The 22,513-nt window shown below is 42.3% G+C and overlaps 1 protein-coding gene across 17 annotated transcripts in view; it reads right to left on the bottom strand.

Annotated features, from left to right (window-relative positions):
* The window catches only part of Cadps (calcium dependent secretion activator), a 453,294-nt gene that overhangs the window by 54,768 nt on the left and 376,013 nt on the right, over nucleotides 1–22,513 (bottom strand). For all 17 annotated transcript variants that reach the window (XM_063257159.1, XM_063257152.1, XM_063257157.1 and 14 more), the window contains 3 exons: nucleotides 20,387–20,534; nucleotides 12,329–12,403; nucleotides 11,350–11,433 (listed from right to left, as the gene is read on the bottom strand). In XM_063257159.1, the coding sequence (XP_063113229.1) occupies nucleotides 11,350–11,433; nucleotides 12,329–12,403; nucleotides 20,387–20,534 (307 nt within the window). The remainder of the gene's footprint in view (nucleotides 1–11,349; nucleotides 11,434–12,328; nucleotides 12,404–20,386; nucleotides 20,535–22,513) is intronic.

Raw genomic sequence — 22,513 nt, 5'->3', positions numbered from 1 at the left:
GAAGGCAAAGGCAGAACCTGACAAGCTCCCCGCCAATCTGGAGGCTCTGTGTGCATCTTGGGAAGAGGAATAAATTCTAAGTGCCAACCCAGGGACCGACTGCTTGGGTGAGACAGAATGTACAAGTGGGCGGCATGTACTGGGACTGTGTGTGCGGGTGAGCAGTTGAGCAAACCTTAGGGGCTCCCGCTGGGGGCCAAGTGACGACTGCAGTGAGAGTCCCTTGTGATGCTTTCTGAGGATCACAGTAAGACCACAACTCAAGGATGTATGGACTCACAGGGAACATGATAGATTCCCAGAGCACACCCACTGGAGAGGCTGAAATGTCCTCCCTGCTGGCAAAGACTAAGAGCCCATTATGACACGCTCTGCCCAAGTGACCACTGAGTCACACACTCCATGAATGGCAGTTTAGTTCTGCAGGATGAAAGGAGCTCTGGGGATGGTTGGAGGTGACAGCTCCCCAGTGTATGCATATACTTAATACAACCTAACCAGACACTTACAAATACCCGAGATGGTAAATTCTGTCATGTGCATTTGTCACAATTATACATATTTTAAAAAATGCCCAGCACCACACAGATTGCACATACTTGAAATGTTTAAAAAGTAAAGTTTCCCTAAATTGCATGCAAATGGAAACAGTGAAAAAAATAATGAAAAGAGAACGCTGACCACATTTTAACTTTCATTCCTGGTCTCTCAGTTGTTGATTAGTCATCCTTGGAAAGTGATTAATTGCTCGGTTTCTTGTAAACAATACTGCAATCTTTTTGCAGAAGTTGGTATTGGGGATTGAATCCAGGGTCTCTGCAATGAAATACATTTCCAATCCTTTTCTACTTTTCATTTTGAGGCAGGGTCTCCCTAATTTGTCCAGATGGGACCTAAACTTTTGACCCTCCTGCTTCAGCCTCTCATAGTGCTGGAATTACAGGCAGGTGCTGCTATACTTGGCAATACTGAACTATTTAATACCGGATATATAGTCTTATATAAAAATGTGGGTGTATTTACCGGTGACTGAATGCTTAATTTACATTATCTTTTTCGATTCTTGTAAGTACAACTTGTCTCCTCATTTTGTAAAGAAAAATACCAGGCTCAGGGAGGGAGCAAGGGAGGTTGGTTAAGTTGCTTTCTCCAGCGCACACAGCTAGAAATGCTGGAGCTGGGAATGGAAAACTCACAGGGCCTAACTTCAAAGGATCCTCTATCCCACTGAGCCTCAAATCTCCAGTTTTCTTAAGAGCAAACAATGAGAATCATAATGCCCACTGTCACTTTTTCTGTAAGATACCAAAGTTGCAAGGTAAAAGTCAGATGATGACTATGAAAGTACTTTGAAAAACAAAAATGATTTTAACCTTCGCTTCTCTCCAAGAAGACTTCATGAGCATCATAGATTCTCTGAACCAGCCACTGAGCTCCAAGAGACTCAGGGGAAGCCAGGAGTGCTGCACTGGGTACCTGTCTTGAGCCCAGTTGCAGGGCTGTGGGGTTGTGCATGTTCATAAATGTTGACTGTGATTAAACTATTACCATAATAATGTGGGTAATGATGCCTTCTACAGCCCACCACACCACTCAAAGCCCCTACCTTTCATTAAACAAAGGACGGCTGGCATTGCTAAGGAGATGGGCGAGAGGCAGGGAAATGATCTCTACTAAGCAAAAGCATTCTGTTTCATGCACTGATTAGGAGTCGCAGCCTCATTAATGGGAAGAACTGTTCTCATCTCCTGTTGCTCTGAGTTCTGTGCTCTGAGACTAGATCCAGGAAGTGTATGTTCTCATCTTCTCTCCCCTGGGATTTCTGAAGTGATGCTCCACTGGATACCTGTTTTTCCTTCCAGTTTCCCTTATTTCTATCCCAATCCTTCATTCCCAGGGAGGATTTTTATAAGGCTCCAGGGCTCCTTCAAAGCCCTCTGAATGCTGCTGAGATGTGGTGATGGCTGTATGCTTCCCACCTAGCGCGAGCCTAATGAATTTGTAAGTCATTACTCCTCATGAGGACAGTATGATGATTGTCATCACTTATAGGGGAGGAAAAGGAGGCTCAGGAAGTTAAATGTCGGCCTAACAGACCCATAGCATAGGTGCCTTGGACTCCAGGATTTGCCCTCGTAGAGCTGTGCTGTACTGCCCTCCCATTTTGTCTGTTTACAGAACACACACTCCCTTAGGAGCAGCTCAGAAGCGGAGATGGGAAAGTTTTAATTTTGCAAAATGTTCAGCCAGGCATACAGTTTAAAAGAGGTGATCAAAATATGGTAAATATTTACATTTTAAAAATTACAGTACAAGTTGCATTTGTATTCCTCTCCTTGCTTTGAAGAATATTTCCACTTGTTTTGAACACACTTATCTCATGCCTCTTGCTACCTTATGAGGCAGTTCTGGAGATACTCTTTCCTGTCTTTGTGAGATGTAATCAAGAATACTGTGACTTTTGCTGCTAAGTGCCACCCAACAGAAAGGCAGGCTTATAAAAAACATGAGGGTGTATCCGCATCTATCTTATTCACTGGATCTGGCATTGTGTGACTTCTGGCTCTTCCCCCAAGTAAAAATCACCCTGCAAGGTAAATATTTTGAATTGATTCATTACATTGAGCAGCCAGGACAGTGCAACAAAAGACACGGATAAAAGAAGACTTCGGGAAGTACTTCACAAAGTGGCAAGAGTGATGGGATAGGCCCAAATGCTGATTTGCTATGAGTTGCTGGGTCACGGGGGTGTGACCTGGAAGGGAATACTCTTATCTCCCTTCAGGGTCCTTTTGTCTCTCTGCTTCCTGGCTGCTATGATGTAACCAACTCTTAGGACATGGTCTTTCACTGTAATACATTTAAAATTTTTAAATACATGTCATATTTTTCTATTATATCTCATGTTTTCATTGATTACAAGTGGGGTCTTTGCCTATGTGTGACATTCTTGGGCTTTGCTTTGTCTCTGAAGCAGCTCCCAGCACTAAGAAGTATAGCCAAAGTTAAGCTATAAGACTTAAGGACCATATCTTTCTCATGTCTTCCGCTCCTGCATGAACTTGGTGCCGAGCAGGTGTAGCTGGTAGTGTCACGTTGAATGGTAGTGTCTGTACAAGATGTCATCTGTCACTCTGATGCCCTATCCCTATCCTCCAGACTGCTTCAGCCTGAACTTGAAGGTATAAACTGAGTCACTGATGCCAATGACAACTTGTCCTTCATAGTTGGCCCAAGTCTGGCATGCCATGGAGAGCTTTGTGTTGTTTCCTTGTTTTCCTCCACTTGGGTAAAGTGAAGAAAATAAAGAAGTGAAAGAAGAGCCAGCTTTGGTGACTAAACTGGCTGTACAAGTCACTTGTCTTCTCTGGCCTCAGTTACTGTGGTCACAGGTATGGAATGGGGTGGATGGGAGGTCACCCTGCTCCTTACGACTCTGGCATCAGCACTCCTTTCCTGACTTGGGTGACAGCCTCAATGTCATATGTACCACGTTCTCTTCACATTGCTCTCAGGGTCACTTTTTAAATACTTAATTTCCAAAGAAAACTTACATCATTGCTAGAAATCACCACCACTCTTCACCAGAGAAAATGAGGGGTGCACATAAATACAATACAAGTTGATTCAATTTTAGGGTGATGCAGTTGGGCACTGAGGGTGCTGAGCTAACGGCACTCTTTGTTCCACTTGACAATTAGACATTTTTCAGAAAGTGTGACAGTCAAGTATTAATGGAAACTTTCTCCTTGGCACAGGAATGAAAGGAAAAGAGGATTCAAGGAGTGTGTCCCTTTTACAGTAAAACCATGCTATTTGGGGGTGAGGTTGGGCATCCCACTCTCTGCCCCGCTATCACCTCATGTGTGATGTGATACATGCATAGTGCATGCTTGGGAGTACTCGATGGATTTCCAAAAAAGCTTCTATTTGATAGTGTTTGCCAATTCCCATGATACAAGTATGCCTCTGGGGTTAGTTTCAGGTTACTAAGGTGACATGAGTGTGGAGGCCACAGGGGATGTGGAATGGCTCTCAGCACAGGTAGATGGCCAAGTACTCCAGCCCACCCAGCATCTAAAAGATGGTGAAAGTGTCTGCAAGGCTCCTTCTGTCATTATGTGTGCTAGTGAGGAACTTCCAGGCCATAGAGACTTAAAAAAACCTATTACTATAATTCCTGTTTCAGTGGTTTACCTATTGCCATTATTAAAACATAGTGACTGATGGAGGAACTGATTCTAATAGTCAGTCTTTAGTGACACAACCACAAGAATAACATCTAACAAACACTGAACATGTATCCCATTCCATGTGCATCAGATTCTCAATTCATTCTAATGACAGTGCACAATGTATGTCATATTATGATTCCCATTTTTATAACCCACTAAACTAGGGTCAGAGTTTAATCTGTCTAGTATCGCATTTTAGAAACAGGCAGAACTGTATAAGCAAGAAGCCTCCATACATACATTTGATTCAAACCAAAATATGCTTCGAGAATGGGATATTCAGATATATATTCTAAACCACTCAGCCACATCCTCAGGGGTAGCCAATATTTTGATTACTAAAGATGTACTTTAGAGACTATGAATGAAACATTTTGAAGAATCAAAGTCAAACAAAAGTGCTAAAAATACACTGATGATAATGAAAAATATTTTCAATGGATCAAAATTCTGAATGGAAGAGTACACTGAAAGATAAGCTGACCTTACTACGTGGAAAGGGAAGTTGAGTAGCCTGAGTTGTTTAAGGAAGAAATGATTAGCATGTTAGAGCTGAACAGTAGAGTTGAATAGTGTTTGATTAAAACACTGAAATCATTTAAGTTTTCTTGGAGTTTTCAGTTAGCTGATGGTAAGGTTTAGCATTGCTGTATACAGAGCCCCTGCCACATATCAGGGTCATATGAGGCCTACTGTTTGTTACACCTCCTATTAACCGTGAGGCCCCCTGATATCATATGCATTTCAGCTCTACAGACAAAGAGACTGAGGCTCAGAAGGGCCAACAACCTGCTTCCCTTCTGGTTGTCTGGGCTTCACTATCATAATTCTAACTTTTGGGTGGCAAGCTTCCCTTTGTATGTGGTTCAGATATCAGGGTAAAATCTGTAGTTGTCAACTTCACAACAATTATTTCCTGTTTGAAGCTGTGTACATATTCACTACATATTCCTTTCGTAGCTGGCGTTTCTTGACCTAGTGGCTCAGTACCTCACAGTCTGAACAAAGCTCTGCATCTATCTCACCTTTGTTTTGAAAGATTTTACGTTGTCTGCAAAAGGACATTAGGGAAATGGTTAATTTCGAATGCCTATCTTTTTTCTTCTGTAAAGCTTCTGCAAGGTTGCTTTGGCCATCAGATATGTTAATTGTCAACTGCATTTTCAAGGCAGTAACTGCAAATGAGGATGTCCTACTAGGTGATAAAATGATCTGTCACAGACCCCCAAAGCGAATGTCAGACGCTAAAACGAGAGAGGAACTGCTGAAAGAGGTTGGGGGAAGACAGGACAGATTGATGTTTTATAGCTCTGTAACTTCTGATTCATTGTGAACAAAATGCATCAAAAGAAATAGATTCCGGCTCTTGACACCACCTTTCATGGTGGCTCACAGTCTCAGCATCAGAGGATCACCTTGGTACTATAAGTGAACTGGTATCTGTGAGTCCTGAACTCTCTAGCTGAGTCAATTTTGGTTCCATCATGGCTTGATATCCTCCAATTCCACGGACAAGCATCTGCATGATCAGGGTTCTGGGTAGTTCTTTTGCTGCATTCCTGTCATTTCCCTCTTTCTGCTTTGTTCTTTCCTGGCATCACAAGGAAATTCCAGTTCCCAGAGCATTCCAAGTCTCCTCCTCCAGATCAGTATACCTTGGAAAGCTCTTTGTGCTGTGCCCTGCTTGTCCTTTGGGTCTCATCTGAAATGTCACTTCCTCTAATGGTTTTCCAGATGAAGCTGAAACCTTTGGTCTACAGTCCCAATGAACTAGCTACTTCTCTCCCTCTGAATAATCATCCCACTGGCAATTATATGTTGGGAATGTATCTCCCACATACAGATGTACAATGGAAGGCATTGTCCCTTGTTTATAGCTAAGCCTTCAGCTGGTAGCAGGTAATAGGAACTCAATAAAGGTATGTCAAATGAAGAACTAAACTAAAACTGAAGATTTTATGCAAAGCCCAAAGGAAGCAGGGAATCTTGGGGCTCCATTACTTTGGTCTTATTGCAAAACTGGCTAGTTGGTAAGTATATAATAATTTTGCAGGTGATATTGAAACATAGGTAGTTTTTTCCCTTTAGGAATGATATATGTTTGTAATGATCCCTAGGAGAGCCAATGAATGTCTTTCTACGTCTTGTGTATTGTTGGGGAATTATATTCTGGCCATGATAAAGGAGTAAATTTGGGGTGAAGTCTCAGTAACTGTGTGACTTTGAATGAATTACTCAATATCTCTTATTTAATGAGTATGGTAACTGAACCTGTTACATAGACTAAAGATGAAGAGACACAGGGCAGCAGTGTCAGCCATGAGTGCATGCTCAGTGCTGTGTCCCATAAGGTACCTTCATTCCCACATGTAGCAGCCAACCGAGCAATCACAGAGCTCAGCAGTCCTTAACTTGATGCTGTTACTCCCCAGAGGGTGGACCCGTACGTCTGTCTGTCCTTCATCAGCAGCCCACACTACGGCAAGCCATTGGCTATCCTGGGCACTCCTTACTGCCGAAGAATGAGACACAAGCTGAGAAGACACTAGCAAACCCTCACGAGCCCTCATTCTGTTCTACAATTAGAATAACTTCTTTACTAAAAGATCCTATGCACAGAATTAAATTTCTTTCAGTTCTAACTTGGACCACAATAACCATTGCATCAAAAGCTGTGAATATTACTAATGGCCACAACGCCAGCCTTTGTCACAGATTCTGGGAGAAGGAGCTTACTTTGTTTTATTTCTAAGTGCCAAAGCAGCTATCAGGTGGCAAGAGGGGGAAAAAAAGTGAATGAGGGTAATTTGAGACCTAGCAGGCTGGAGTAGGCCTGAGGCTCCTGAGAACCCTAAAACAACTAGACTTGCTTCCCCGTCCTGAGAAGCTTTAAAGTTTGTGCTGTGACCACCTCCACTGGCTATGGTGATGGCAAGGTCCTGACTGAACGGGGCTTCAGAGAAGTCAGTATTGATTTGGGGTGACAGTTGGGCCACTCTTAGAGATGGAGTTTTGTGGAGGAAATACTCAGGCGTGCTGGGGTTTAAGCCCTGGTCTCCATTCGGTCCTGTGCTGTTGAGCGGTATTGGATCGAATTGTCCTGAGGGTCCCACAAAAATACAAAAGAGCGCTTAGCTCTGTGCCAGGAACTAAGCAGGGGCTTAAGGAATGGGAACAGTGTTCTCGTAGTCATGTTTGATTTCTGAAGTCATCTCATACAACTGTGGTCATAGGACAGTGAAAGAAAGAGAAAGCCAACGCACATCCCTTGTGACCTGGAGATCACTCAGCTCCATGGTCAGGGGCGGAACGAGGTTCCTATCCCAGGCCTTTCTCTTCAGGCTGCCCATCTTGCTATGCTTTACTCCCTTTCATGCTCCAACCTTCCATTCTCCTGCCCTTCACTTCTGCCCTCTCCAGGCGTGTCATACCGCAGCACACCATCGGTAAGCCCTGTTCACAGCACCTGCAATGCTTCCCCTTCCTGCCATGGCTACTGCAGCTGCTCTGGTCTTCAGAAGTCTCTCCTTCCTTGCTCTCCCTCTCCTACAACCTCAACCTACAGCTCTTTTTTGCAGAGATGTTGTCTGACCATCCCAGCTACAGTGACACCATGTTACCTGCTCTTCACCTATGGACCCCACCCTCTCCACTGATCACTTTCTTTCCTTTGGCATCTCCTGCCTTCTTAAGCAAGTGGCAGCTCCAGAAGGACAGAGGATGCCTTCTGTGCTCCTTGCTGTGTCCCTTACACCTAGTGCAGTGTGCTATGCCCAGGTGCTTAGTAAATATATGCTTGGTGAGTGAGTGAGTGGGGGAAGAAATGGATCCCAGAACCAGCATATTTATTAGCACATGGCCAGGATTGAGGAAAGTACCTGAATTTTCTGGGACCCAGCCACCTGCTGCTCCCCTTCTGGGCCTCCTAAAAGAACAGTGCAAGGCTGCCCGCAGAGGGGACCTTTCCAAACAGGCATCCCCCACAAAAGCACATCTTGCAAGCAAGAGAAATGGGCGGATAGTTGCTAATTACGTCTTCCAACTGGGCTGATCTTTCAAAAGTTCTTGAGGCGCCTGCCTCCATCAATCCCGGCTGCTACTGCTGCTGAGGCTGCTGAGGGAGGAGGGGAGGATGCGCTTGGGCGCCTCTCGGGCTGGCACGAGGAAGCCACATCTCATCCTCCCTCCTCCCCCAACTCCTCTCCAAGAGAGGAAGCAGTGCAGATGGAGACGAGAAATAAATATTCCTGCCTGCTCCGTGCCACTGCAGACGTTTTCCAAAATGTCTGGCTTGGACCATGAAATCAAGCCCACCCAGGAAAGGAGGCGCTCAGCAGGAGAGAGAGGGGGAAAGGGTGGCACATTTGTCGATACCCGTCAGCTTTCTGGGGGGCAGAGCACATGGCTCATCCCTGGCAGCCCTGCTGAGGTGGGGACGTGGTAAGTGCACAGTAATACTCGAAGAATGGAGTCAGAAATGGGAGTGGGGTGATAGAGACCCTGCCAGACTGCCACACTGTCTCTGCGACCTGGTCCAGGGTCCTGGGCTCACAGCTGGCTCCCGCACTGGCTTCAGGGTTTGCCCACAACACCTGCCACCTCCACCTAACCCTTTGCACCTCTATTCTACTCCTGGGCAGGCGACATGCTCTGCAAGGTGGGCAGGAGCTCCACTCTGCACGGGGATGGTCCTGCCACCCCCAGGCACAGCTCACCTTCTCTAAGATGGGAAAATTGGCAGGGGACAAGACAGAGGCTGCAAATGAGAAGTGGGTGCTTTGGGCCTCGGTGGCCAAGTGTGTGGGAAGAGTGTCACCAAGGAGGGGATTTACAGGCCCAGCAGTGGCACGGAAGCACTCTACATTTGGATGCCTTCTCTGCTAGGCAGGCAGTGAGGCTGCAGCATCTAGGGGAAGAGACGGCTCTTACTGGGATCTGAGCTGGGAAACTCCTGCTGAGGACACTCTGGATCTTTGTTCTGGGCACTCTCTGGGGGCATTCCCAGGTCCCCTGTGCTTATTATCTGCGATTGCACCTTGCAAGTCCCCTGCGTAAATCACTCATTAGAATGCGACCTGAGATGGGGCTTTCCTGGGTTTCACAGGTTCAGGTTCAATACAGTCAACACAGAGACTCAAAATGAAGTCTCTGAGAAAGTGATGTCCTCTATGCGTGTGAGGAGGATGTTCTCCAGAGACGCTGCATTTACTTCTGCCCCTTGTCACCATTTCCATGACTTCACTATGGAATGAAACGTTGTCTAATATCTCCCACTCATGTGCCCTGAATCCTTCTCTCTGAATCCTCCCCACTCACTTGCCCATCTGCCTTCTAGTGCCAGGCAACTGCCAGCCGAATCCCACTCCCTCCAGGAAGCCGTTCGGTGGCGGCAGAGTCGGTAGGAGGCTTGGGTCCCTGTCCCCACTCTGCTCATTGCTGTGCAACCTCAGACAAATCACTCTCCTTCTCTGAGTCTTGGTTTCATTGTCAAAAGCATAGGTTGGACAAATTTCCTTTTGGTTGTAACATGTGAAGGGTGGTTCTGCAGAGTAAAATTGGATGGAATTCTTGTTGTCACTGTCCCCTTGCTACCCCTCCTTCACCAAAAAACCTCCAGGAAGTATGAGGCTACCATACTCTTGAGACTGAGTCAATCCTTATGCCTGAGAGGACAAGAGCTGCACGTCTGGACAAGCTGGCCCTGTAGATATGCAGACTAGAACCTGTTGTAAATGTCTTGAACAGGTTTCGCCTTAATTCCCAGGCACACTGAAGTATGGGCTGGGGGGAAAAAGCCCCAAAGTAGTGTAGATTGGGAAGAAGTGGGCCCATTGTTTGTATCTTGTAGTAATCCTGTGAGTTACCTGTTAGCGATAATAACTTCCATTTACTAAGATGTACCATAAGCTGGGGATATGCTAAACCCTTTCAGCTACATTATTATCTCATTATGGAAGATCTTACCCCTTGCTTCCTTAAAGATGAGGAAACAAGTTCAGAGAGGGTGAGATACTTGCTCAAGATCACACAGCCGGGTAATGTGACAGGATTAATTTTCAGCCCTACTGGCTTCCAAAGATGATGGTGTGCTGCATGCTTCCCTGTGCTGGGCCTTGTCTTGGCACTTGGTATCCATCTGGGAGATTCTGCTTCCAATAAGGAAGGCTATCATTCACAAAGACCCAGAGACAGCAGGTCCCTGTCACTGCTATTCATTGCCAAAGAAAATAGCTCAGCACCAGCAAGAGCTCTGAGGTCAGAAATAGGAGGGAAAAAGCAGTGGCGGCAGTTGCCCGGGGCCTGGAAGAATAGGATCACTGGGTCCCCAAAGCAATCCCATTACAGTGAGCTCTCCATGCACAGCTCACCCATAGAAATGCGCCGGCTTTTCTCTACCTCCAACCTCACTTTTGCCCATCTTGGGCACAGAGTTGAGAGCCCTTCGCATTCATAAAGCCTGGTCCTTAGCATTTATCAGGCTGGCCATCTGCTCCAGAGGTAGTGAATGCAGATGGTGCCTGGACCCAGCAGATCTGCATTGTGTTCACCACCAGGAGGGGCTGCAGCAGGCTAGGGCCAGACAGATCCATCCCCAAACGCAGACTTCTTCAGAAGTTCTTGTTTAAAAAAGGAAGTTTTTACATGCAAGTAACTAATACAGTTAAGAAAAATGTATCTGGCAAGGAAGGACCCCATGAAACATATGTGCAGCCCCTTAGAAACTGTGGGTCTCCATCAGAGCTTGTGCTCTAATGTTAATTCCTCATTTCCAGGTGTGGAAATAGTTGGCTCTTTTGAGCACTGTGCCTGAGAGAGCTAAGGTGGGCAGAGTCGGGCAATTCCATGGATGCATGCATATAGGGAATGTGTGTGTGTGCGTGTGTGTGCGTGTATGAATAGATATGCACAGGGTACACTCACAGATGAGAGTGTAATATGCTGGATCACCTGCTGTTATGAAATGTCCCGCTTACTCTCTCCTAGTGTTCATATTATATACTAACAGTTGACCACAATTCACACACATACACACAACAGCACCTCTCCTGCAAACCAAAGCCAAAAGCTAAAACCAAATCTCTAACAAAAGCCAGGAAAGAATTTCTTTACTTACGGTAAATGACAGAAAAGAAGAAAACAAAGTCCCTTCGTCGTATCTGGATAATTTTGCCAGTACTCCTTCCAAGATAGTAATGAACTAGTGAAACAACAACAAAGAAAAAGAATTATTATTTCAAACTACCATCGTTAACAATAAAAAGAAATATTTCCCAACCACACAGAGAGGGAGCCTTGAAGCCGAGCCTTCGGCTCATTTCTGCCTCCTCTATTTGATGCCTACCTTTGGAGAAAGGAAGAGACTGCCTTCGCAGGGAAATATTTGACTTATCCGGCTTTCTCTTCATTATTATGTGATTGCAAATATAGAGGGTTACAGAAGTGCAAAGTGACAAAATATTATTGAGTTGCATATAGCATGCGATAATATTAAATGCACTTTTCAAAATCCAAAACTGCGCAAAGCAGTTTTTATGTTACATATTAGCACTACATTTAATCCAATCTATTTTTATTTGTATTTTATCAGTAATTTTGGGAAAACAGAAGTTTAGCACTGGCAAATATAAATGTCTTCTCATTCAGCATTACTTAGTTAAAATTCTATAATTCATGAGGGTGACTGAAATAGCTTTATCTGACTTTTATGTTTTATTATGACTCTCACTGCATGTGAAACTAGAGGAAAAGGGGTTTTCATGATGGCAGAATTCCTTATTACCGTTTAATTTTCTGTGTTTCAAAATCTAACTTTGTCAGCGCTGAATAACAAAACAAACATTTCCTGCGTAACCGAGTGCAACGTTTAGGGACAAATTCTTATTAAGTTAACATATGCCACTTCATCAGTTCATCTTCACGCGGCTCACAGTCATCAGAAAATCATTCTGAGCTGCGGTTGGATGATGCACAGCCTTGTTTTCTGAAAGACGTGAGGATCCAGAACAACTTTTTAACGTGTTACATTTTAATGGAAATGTGGACACAACCGAGCATTGTCACAGGGAAGCGTTTCACCTGAAGCTGAAGGTTACCTTTGCAACCAAGAGTGTTATCATTTCTTTAACAGTTTCTTCAATTAGCTCGTCTATTTTTGAGTGGTATTGATGCTAAAGAACACAAAAAGACAAATATTAGCATGTTTGGGAGGCGATAGCTGCATCTGTCCCTAAATTGTAGACTACACAATTTAATGCTTGGCCTGCAGACACAGTTTATTTCCATAATTCTAGAAGCATCTGTAAGATGCTGCCTCCAGATCTTTGACAGAAAGAGATCTGAAGCTCCTTAAGCAAAAATAAAGAAAAAGTATCATCAGGTTTGTTGTTCACTGTTTCTTATCCAAGGCTTTAGATATCTTTGATATGTGTAGATGCACACTTGTTTACAAATAGAACACACCGATGGCTTCACAGCCTAGCTGTGCATTGCTCTGGGTTTTGCAAAGCAAGTCACCACAATAATCTAACAAAGGAGATGAGAAAAATGATCTCTAGAAAACTGCAGGGGAGATGTGGCTTGGGTAGCGGGAGCCTTCCAAAGGAGATTTGACCAAGACACTGAATTTGCAACAATTGTTCTGAAACCTTCAAGTGCTTTGGGTTCAAGCCTCAGAACTCCTTAATTGTACCTCCAGGGGTTAACTCAGTGTCCAAGCCAAGTGTCTCTTTCTGAGCCCTTGAGGCAAGTAACCATTGTCTCCATTCCGGGTTAAGCAGAATCAGACTTTGAGCCTCTACTGAGACCACAGCTAAGTGTTTCAATTTCTCTATCTGTGGCTGTCGATTAAATTTAAATAGTAATGTGAAAACAAACCCCTACACAAACAAAAATCTGCTGTAAATGCCAGGGGAAAAGAAAAAGTGATTTCAACACAAAATATTATATGCCAGCTCCTTGACATTTATTAGATTATCTTGGTATCCACTTGAATTATTCTGTATTTCCTTAATAAAAAAACAACAATGCAAAACATTGTTATTTGGAAGGGAAAAATGCACTTACCCACTCTTTTGCAAACTTTCAGAAGGATGATTAATTAGAAACAGAAAAAAAAAGGAAAAAGAACAGTGCAAATAAAAATTAGGACAAATGGACACATGAAAAATAAAAATTACATAGACCATCCAAAAAGCAAATAAAATGTACAGATATAAGCCACAGAAATATTGTTTAATGTTCTGGTAACTGGCAATCGGAATTATGGAGAATGAACAGAGAGCTGTGAGGTTGGTTTATAATTGGAAGACCTGGATAAAGCCCCAGTGCAAACCTAAGAAGTCATGTATATCTACAAAAATTTAGCTTAGTTTCCTTATCTGTAAAAAGAAAACAAAACAAGTAATAAAACCACCAGGACCAAAAAGACAAGAGAGCTCAACATAAATTATTGATTTGGGGAAGGGAATAAGCAAACCCTTTATAAAGATGTTTAACTGCAAAATTTGAAATGGTCAGAAGAGAAGGTATGGAATGTTCTCTCACAAAAGACTTTTATTTGAGCATTATACAACATATACGTGTGTGTTAGAGAATTGCATTTTTTCCCATGAATATGTATGATTAGTAAAAGATTTCCAGCTGGTCTGTTCTATGATTGTTTTAAAGCCCTGTGCCTAAATCCTTCCCTGGGACTCAAGTTTTCAGGCTCTAGTGAGGGTCTAGATGTGAAAACATTTTGTCAACTATGCTTACAGTTAGAACATTTGTTCAAGTTCACCAAGTAGTCGACAAGCAAACAGAGAAAGAATCTTATGACTTAGTCATCCTCTTCATTTTAGTTAGTTAGAGAAAAAAAAAAAAAAAACAAGCAAATTGTTCATGTTATAGAGTCCTGATGAGTCAGAACCTACATTGACCATTTGCTAGATTCAAGAAAGGATTTACTTATTAAGCGACACAAACCTGAAGCTAAATGCAACGAACAAACAAACAATCAAACAAAAATTATTTGTAGAATTCTGTGCCAAAAACACAAGGAAAGATGTCAGAGCAGAAGAACTCGGGAATATTGACAGGGGTTCCAATTCATTTTAGGTCTTGAGATAAGATCCAGAATCACATCCTTGCTTTCCTGGTTATGTGGCTGCCTCCTCCGGGAAGTTTACTGTGGATTGCTATACATGAGTCACATTTATTAATTATGGGAGGAAGCCAAATTGGAAAAGCTTGCAGTGTGCAAAATTATGTAATATCCAACATTAAAGGGCTTCTGACCACACCAAAGAACATTTTTGAGAATAGAAACATTCTCTTGAAAGTCCTAGCCGAAGTAGTAAATAGATACAAGAGTGGTTGCTCTCCACACACCAAGAAAGATGAACTGCCTTGGGCTGAGGCGCAAAGGATGTTATTCTTTCACTAGAGAGGAAGAGTTTTCCTTTCTGGAACCAGGGAGCTATGTTTACGTGGAGACCCATCAGGAACACTGTGACATATGGAGTCATGGAGGTCTATGGAAACCCCTACGATCTCAGTGCTGTCCATGTCTGGGCTGGCCTTCCCTTCTCGTCAGGTGGCTCCACAATACAAATGCAATCTCTGCTCTCAAATCATGAGCATGCTGTCCTCCCACTGATGCTTTTGAAATAAACAGTGAACCTAGAATTATCCCTGTGGTGAGTGTAGAAATTAGAGTCACCTACACATATTACACCAAACAATACACGGGAATATGATCTAGAAGCTCAGGAGTGCTATATGGCATTATCATGCTCCTCAGACTACTGCTGCAACCTAGTTCACATGGTGATTACATGGATATATGCATTTCTTTAAACTTGCCTAAAATCAATAAATTTTATTGTATGTAAACTGTATCTTTTTTTTTTTTTCTGGTACTGGGAATTGAACCCTGGGACTTTGCCTTGAGCTGATTCCCAGCTCTTAATTTTTTACTTTGAGACAGCCTTATGTAAATTGTGTCTTAATCAAATTAAACTAATTAAAATAAAAATTATCTTGGGGCAGACAGCATGGTAATAATTATTCAGCTCATCAGGTGGTAAAGGGTTAAATACCAAAGCAGTCGCTAGGAGTCCCTGTTTCTGCTGAAGTGTATGAGGTACATAAATCCCTTTTGCAGGATTTTCCTGTGTATGTGACCTATTTGATTAATTTGCTTTAATGGAGCAACAGTAAGTATTCTGCCTTCACTTTTTTGCTCTTTCTGAAGAGATAATTTGTTCTGGGTAGATGTGAAGCCCCTTGGTATACACCCTACCAGACCATCTTTGAATTACCACTTTGCTACTAGATTGATTTGTCATAAAATTCTTGCAGTATGGGTAGAAACACATTTTTCATTCTCTGCTAGTCTTCTTAGATTCACATGACCTGTAGTCCTACGTTATGTCCTGGGTACCAGATTATGGCAGTAGCTACCAGGGAAACTATTGATTTTTTTCAATGGCATGGAAAGTTTGGGGAGTTTGCTTTCACTTCAGATAGGTTAAGTTGCTGTAATTTCATAATCGCTACATGAAAAATATTCTACTTGACTTCCTGGGCTGCACATTTTGCCTTGTCATGGAACAGATTGTGTGTATGTTGTCTTTCTGTTAAGACCATCTGACCTTGGAAATGAGATGAAAACACACTAGACCAAGTGAGAAACTATTTAATACACAATTTCCTCTCTATTGGTACTTCACAAATTTTAATGAAAAAATAAATATTTAAGATAGAAAAGTATGGTTAACAAATGTCTCAGCAGCTGCCTTTAGATGAGACATTATCCCAGTGATGAAATTCAGGAAGTGATCTTAAAATTGGAGATTATACTACCTCACCAGGATCTAGTCTAGAACAGGTTGAGGGAGGTGGAAGACAGGTGGTGGCTGGTACTGGAAACTAGATCTATCACACAGAGGCTTAATACACAGTATTCACCAAGTGCATTAAAAACACTGATCTTGTATCTATTCTTTTTCAAATTTTAGGTTGCTTCCAGTCCTCCTTGGTTAGTTCTATTTTAAAAAATTGGTTTTATTTTAGCTATGAATATCCCCATTCTACAAAGCAAGAGATGTCAAGGAAGATCCATTGCCATGTGAATTTGCCACTGAAGTTCTCCTTGGGGTCACAGTCATGGTGCCACATCTCAAAGGAAGTACAATCATGTCTGGCTTCACTCTGACCATTCTCAGCCATTTAGCTGTCTAAAATCAGTAAGGCATCACTTCCCACAAGCTGGTCCCTAAGGTGTCTCTGATCCACTTACACTAAGGAGAAATGTCATGACAGGTCTTTTTAACAGTGTGTGGAAAGACTGATATCCCTGGAATAAGAATCACAGATTAGAATGCAGTGAAGGGAGGAACCTTAATAAAGATATTTAGTTGTGGTATGTGTGTGTGTGTGTGTGTGTGTGTGTGTGTGTGTGTGTGTATGCCATTTTTCAACAGACCAAGAAATGTGTATGAGTCTTAGCTGTTTTCATTAAATATATTGAGTTGAATGATAGAAATACATGTAATCGTTATCAAAAAAGAACGATATTCAGAAAGAAATAGGTGCTGTCATTTAGCCTCAACCATAGACCACATGTAACTATTTGGATAAATCTAAGACAATTTTCTAATCTTATATCCAGAAGTTAGGAGAATTTATCTCCAACTCTAATACACTACCCACTCATCTCTCCCTGGTGGTACATTGCATGCTATGTTTTCATTTGACAGATGGTGGCAGTAAAGTTACAAGAGTAAATGACTCGGTCAAGGTCACATAGTTTGGTAGCTAAGATGAAGGCTCATAGGATAAAGTGATTAGAATGCTAAACAATTTGTTCTTCTAGGAAATGAGACTTCATCCTTTAGCACAGAAGTGATCAGTGGTAAAGATGAGGGACTGGATCACTGAACTAATAAAGCTCAACTCATTAATTCTTATCACATACCACCAGTCAGGATCTGCGGTTTGGTTTAAGGAGGTTCACCAGCCACTGAGACTGGACAGGAATATTTCAAGAATCTTCTTCCTATACAGTAGAATTATTGTCTCATAACTTTCACCACATTCTCAGTAGTGTTTCAATGATCACCCCTCCTGTTCCCTCTATTCCCCACAAACCCCTAAATCAAAGTAAACAAGTTATGGCCAGAGTAATCTGGCTTCCTTGGAAGGGTTGTTTAGTCATCTGACTGGGAATGGAGGTGCTATTTAGGTAAGACCTCACTGAATCAAGTTGGAGCAGACTGTAAAATGACTTGGAGACAGAGGCCAGTCGGTCCCACTGTATCAATCCATCCTCAGCACAGCACCCATCACCCTGGTGAAACTCAGCTAAATGTCTGCCCCAAGAATCTCTGAGGAGAACTAGATGACCTGGACTTTATCAAGCCTAAACTCACTCTCCCTCTCTCCCTCTCTCCATCCCACTCTCTTATTCTATAAGGAAAGTGAAAAATACAAAGCACAGAATGAAAGAAAGGACCTGCAAATCAGATACAGAGTGGTATAGTGCCTACAACTCAACAATAAAATACAAACAACCCCATTTAAAAATTGAGCAAATGATTTGAATAGACATTTCTTCAAAGGAAATATACCAATGGCCATAAGGACATGTGAGGATGTCAAACAACCCTGAACACCCTAATCAGAGCGAACTGTATTTGGCTGAGATGCAGAGCAATCAGACTTCTCATACTCTGCTAGTGGGAATGTAAGACGGTGCAGCCACTATGGAAATGTTTAGCACTCCCTCAAAAAGTTACACACAGATTGACTATATGACCCAGCAATTCCATTCCTAGATACATACTTGGGAGAACTGAAAATCTAAGTCCACATAAAAATTTGGACATGAATCTTCGAAGCAGCATTATTTGTAAAAGCTAAAAGTAGAAACAACTCAGATGTCCTTCAGCTGATGTATAAACAAATGCATGTATCAATACAATGGAGTATTATTCAGCCATAGATAGAAAAAACCAACACATGCTACAATATGGATGAAACAAAACATTATGCTAAGTGAAAAAAGCCAGACCCACAAAGTACTGTATGACAAATTTCCAGAACAGAAATTTCCTTATACATAGGCAAATACATAGAAAGTAGACTGATGATTACTTCAGAATTAGAAGTGAGTGGGCAAGGACAGTGATTGTCAGTGGGTAGTTGATTTTTCTCTAGGATAAATATTTAAAAATTGATTTTGGTGATGGCTGTATAAGTTTGTGCATATACTAAAACTAATGAATTATATACTTTAAAATGTATGTAATGTGAAATATAGATCAATTAAATAAAAAGCAGCAATAGCTCTCTGAGGAGCAAAGCAGAATTCTGGAAAGTATAAACTTGATCCTTAAATGAGTTTTAGAGATCTCCCAAAACAAGGTTTAGAATGTGGGTTCTGTAACATCTAGGAGACTGCATTGCATTGAAGAAGCTCAGGTGGGCCACGGGTATAAAGAGGGGCAGAGGGGCTGAGGAGCTCTCCTGCTTTGGCTCTGGGGCCCTCTTCTGCAGCTCCCCACATCAGCTCTGTATTCACCTGTCTCACATGCTGGCTTTCTCTGTCAGCTTTGAAGAACTGACTCTGCAGCTAAAGCCAGGCTGAGCAGGGGTTGCTCCTTGACCGAGCACTTGCCTAGTACAGTATGTGCAATCCCTGGGCTCAAGGCCCAGCACCAAAGAAAACTCAGAGCTAAACATATGACAAAAACCAGGTGGGAGAAAGCTAGGATAGTACTATTATTTTACAGATAAGGAAACCGAGACCCAAAGAAGCCAACTGACTCGTCCAACTCCAGTTTGCTTCAGAACCACAGCAAGAGTCCAGCTGTACAAGCACACCACTGAGGCCTTCGCTCAGCAGCATTAGAAGGGCTCCTTTTTGGAGACTGAGCCTCCAGACTTGCAGTTCCCCATCATCACCAGAGAACTGGTCAGAAATGTGAATTCTTATGTCACACCCCAGAACTGGCTGAAGTTCTTGGGGTGGGGTGCAACAGTCTGGGTCGTCATAAGTTCTCTGCATGAGTGTGATGCATAGTGAAATTTGAGAAATGAGGATCCAGGTCATACCATTGCAGCAAGTTGTGCTAGAAAGAGACCCAAGGGCCACTGCAATTGACTGTAGTGCAGAGAACCCACTGCCCTGGGAAGGGCACAGCAGGAAAATCAGCTCGGCAGGAGCAGAAGCTAGCAGGGCGTGGCTGAGGAAACTCACTTGTGGGAGAAGCAAGGTTGGAGAAGATCGTGCCAGGAAGAGAATACCACCAACCCACATTTAAAAATGGAAGGTGCAGAAAGAGAAAATAAATAACGAATACGGAGCAAATATAATTTAGTAAAAATTCTGAGCATGGAAGGCTGGTATCGAAAGATCTGATTTAGGAGCAATTTATGCCAATTGGCAACAACATAGAGTTGCCAGAAATGTTTCTGAATTAATTCTAAATTGGTATATGAATATCTAGCTGGCTTAAGGCCATCAGAGAAAAATGATCATGATAGTCTTTAATCAAGCCCAAGTTGCTGCTTCCTTCTCTTTTACATTTTAAATACTGCTTTGGAATTGGAAACTTAGCAAGGGACAAAACTTTTGGTCAGGGAAGATTCACAATAAATTCAATCCACGGAAAATTGAAGGCCCGCAGTTCTTTGGACATTTTGAGCTTGCCAGTGGGGGAATGGGTAGCACTGTGCTATAACACCATGCATCCTAGAAGTTGCTTGAGGCAAAAAAAAAGAAGCCTTTCTGCTATCCAGATGTTCCTAGTGCTAACATGCACTTTGAATGTGGGGATGACTTACATACGGCAAACACAAGTCTGTCGGTGACACAAGCCTAATAAGTAAGGTCAGCAAACTTCATTTAGCTTAAAAGAACCTTCCGGCCAGCCCTACTCCAGCCAAGAATCATTTCCAAGTGGCTGGCACTCTCTCCAGCACATGCCTTAGAAATTTACTTGACAGATACTGAACACTTATTTGTGGCTTCATCTACAAATGTTAAGAGTGTACTTCCGAAACTAGGAGATTAGGGTAGATGGAAGAGATTTGTGAAGTTTTTTCCGACATGATCAATGGTGAGAGAAAAAAAAAATTCTTTAAAACAATTTTTTTTTTTTTTTTACCTCTTGGCCCATTTCCATGCTGCAAAGTTTTGTTGATTGAGCTTTGGCATCAACCATAACATTAAACATGGTGCATATTGACTGTGGGACTCGAAAATCTGTTGATCGACTGGTTTTTTGCAGCTTAACTTCAAATGCAATCCTGGTTCTATTAAAACAAAGTAGGGAAAGACCAATTCAGTGCTCAGATGGCAGCAGGTGGAGGAGACAATTTCTGAGAGGTCAGTGAAAAAAGAAAATTGAAGGCTGTAATCAGTTTCAAGCGACAATGACTTCACATGTGTTCTCTTTTAAATGACTTCCCCATCTAAGGAAGGCCTATTCATAGAGACAGCCACGCACAACTTTCCTTTCTCTGTGGTACACGGAACACCTGTAGCTCAGTGTATTTCTGTCTATAGTTTTCATGCTATGGAGAACCCTAATTGCAGGAGAATGAATGAATTAACAAAAACCCGATTATAGCATTATAGCATATGTAAGTTCTCTCACGTTGGCAACTGCCTACCTTGAATCACTTCATTAAAAAAACAAAACACAAAAAAGCAGTTCCTAATCTTTAAAACCTCATGGTAGAAAAATTGTTAAATGACATTTCTTGCTTTTTTTCCCTGGTTTTGAAAGAGACTGAAAGGAAAAAAAAAGTCCAGCAAATTTATTACTTTGCCTTCACGATTAAAAATAATAGTTTTTGCTACTGTTAAAGGATCATAAAAGAGGAAATGCATCATGCTGTTGAATATGGATACCTTTGGAGAAGGGAGTGAAATTAGAAGGTGCCGCATTGGGGAACTCCCACTAGGTTTGTGTGTTTGCTTTCCATGTCAGTGTATTACTTTCCCATAAGAATATATCATTTTCATAATCAAAACATCATAGTGTATTTAATGTATGACTACAATATATAGCCAGTAGGTAACATACGTAATATACAATCCACGAATTGTTTAATGGTGAAATCCTAATTCTGATGGAGGTAAATTATGACATCAACAATGTCTTATCCACTCACAGGGAAAACCTATTCCATTCTGGTCAGGTGGTAACACAGCAATAAGTTTTGATCCTTGACAACGGCATTGTAAAAGGGCCTGGTTATGTTTTAAAAGGGTGTAGAAAAGTGGGTCACAGCGTTGCGTATCTTTACAAAAAAGCACTTGATGAGCTAGTGGCTTTACTCAAGCCCTCCTTATCCAATGCATCTTTCCAGCACTGTTCCCCATCAGGTTCTAGAGCTCATGGGCCCCCAGGAAAAGCGCTGCTTTAAGAGGAATTCGTAGCAGTTTTCTAACAGTACATAGGAGGACCACATAGCTAGTTAGCTCAGGAAAGGATGCCAGCTTGCTAACATACCCTGAGTGCATGCAGGAAAGCCAAGTATAATTTCTAAGGTTGGAAGCCCAGTTCTTAGGGAAAAAAAAAAAATTAAAGGAAAAAAAAAAAAACCCAACCCGCAAAACACCCTTATAGATTATATGATCATGTTAAAGATAAATGTATCTTGGCTTCTAAAGACTCAGTGCACTGAAGTAGCTTTCTAATCATGATGATCATTTTAAGCTATGCTGAAAATAATCCTTTTCTAGTTTTGTGAAAAGGAGGCCTGCCGGGGGCCGTGTTGGACAGGCCCTGGTGCTGATCTTCCGAGGCTTGTGTGCCAGTTCCGGCCCAATTTGAGAAATGGAAATGCTAAATCGTTCTCTTTCAATGAAGTAATCGTCTTCTGTTTTCACAGAAGAACTGTTCAGAGCCCTTGGAGTTTAGGGCTGTGAAAGGAAGATGAATGCAAAATTAATATGCCTCCGAAGCTCGTGGGACGCAAAAGCAAGGAGTAAAGAGTTCACTTAACCCAAATGACTCTCCTTGAGGGAGACCTGCAGAGTCCTACATGCTTAGCACAAACCTGATACACAGTAGGGCAGAGGCTTGTGAACCTCTAATGAATGAATTGCATTTCTTGAAAATTTCAACAGGAGGAATGCCTTGCTGACATTTCGGCATTGCTTATTTACATACAGGAAACTATGTCCTTGCTACATTGCCCTGGAACAAAAGTTATGTATTTAGTCCAAAGAGAAAAACAGATGGCTCTTGGCTGTTCTAATGTAGATTTCATGTTTTAAAATA

The sequence above is a fragment of the Cavia porcellus genome, unplaced genomic scaffold (genome assembly GCF_034190915.1).
Source record: "Cavia porcellus strain 051 isolate PalLab524CR breed Dunkin Hartley unplaced genomic scaffold, mCavPor4.1 scaffold_10, whole genome shotgun sequence".
NCBI classification, from domain to species: Eukaryota; Metazoa; Chordata; class Mammalia; order Rodentia; family Caviidae; genus Cavia; species Cavia porcellus.
This window is presented reverse-complemented; position numbering and strand designations above follow the sequence as displayed.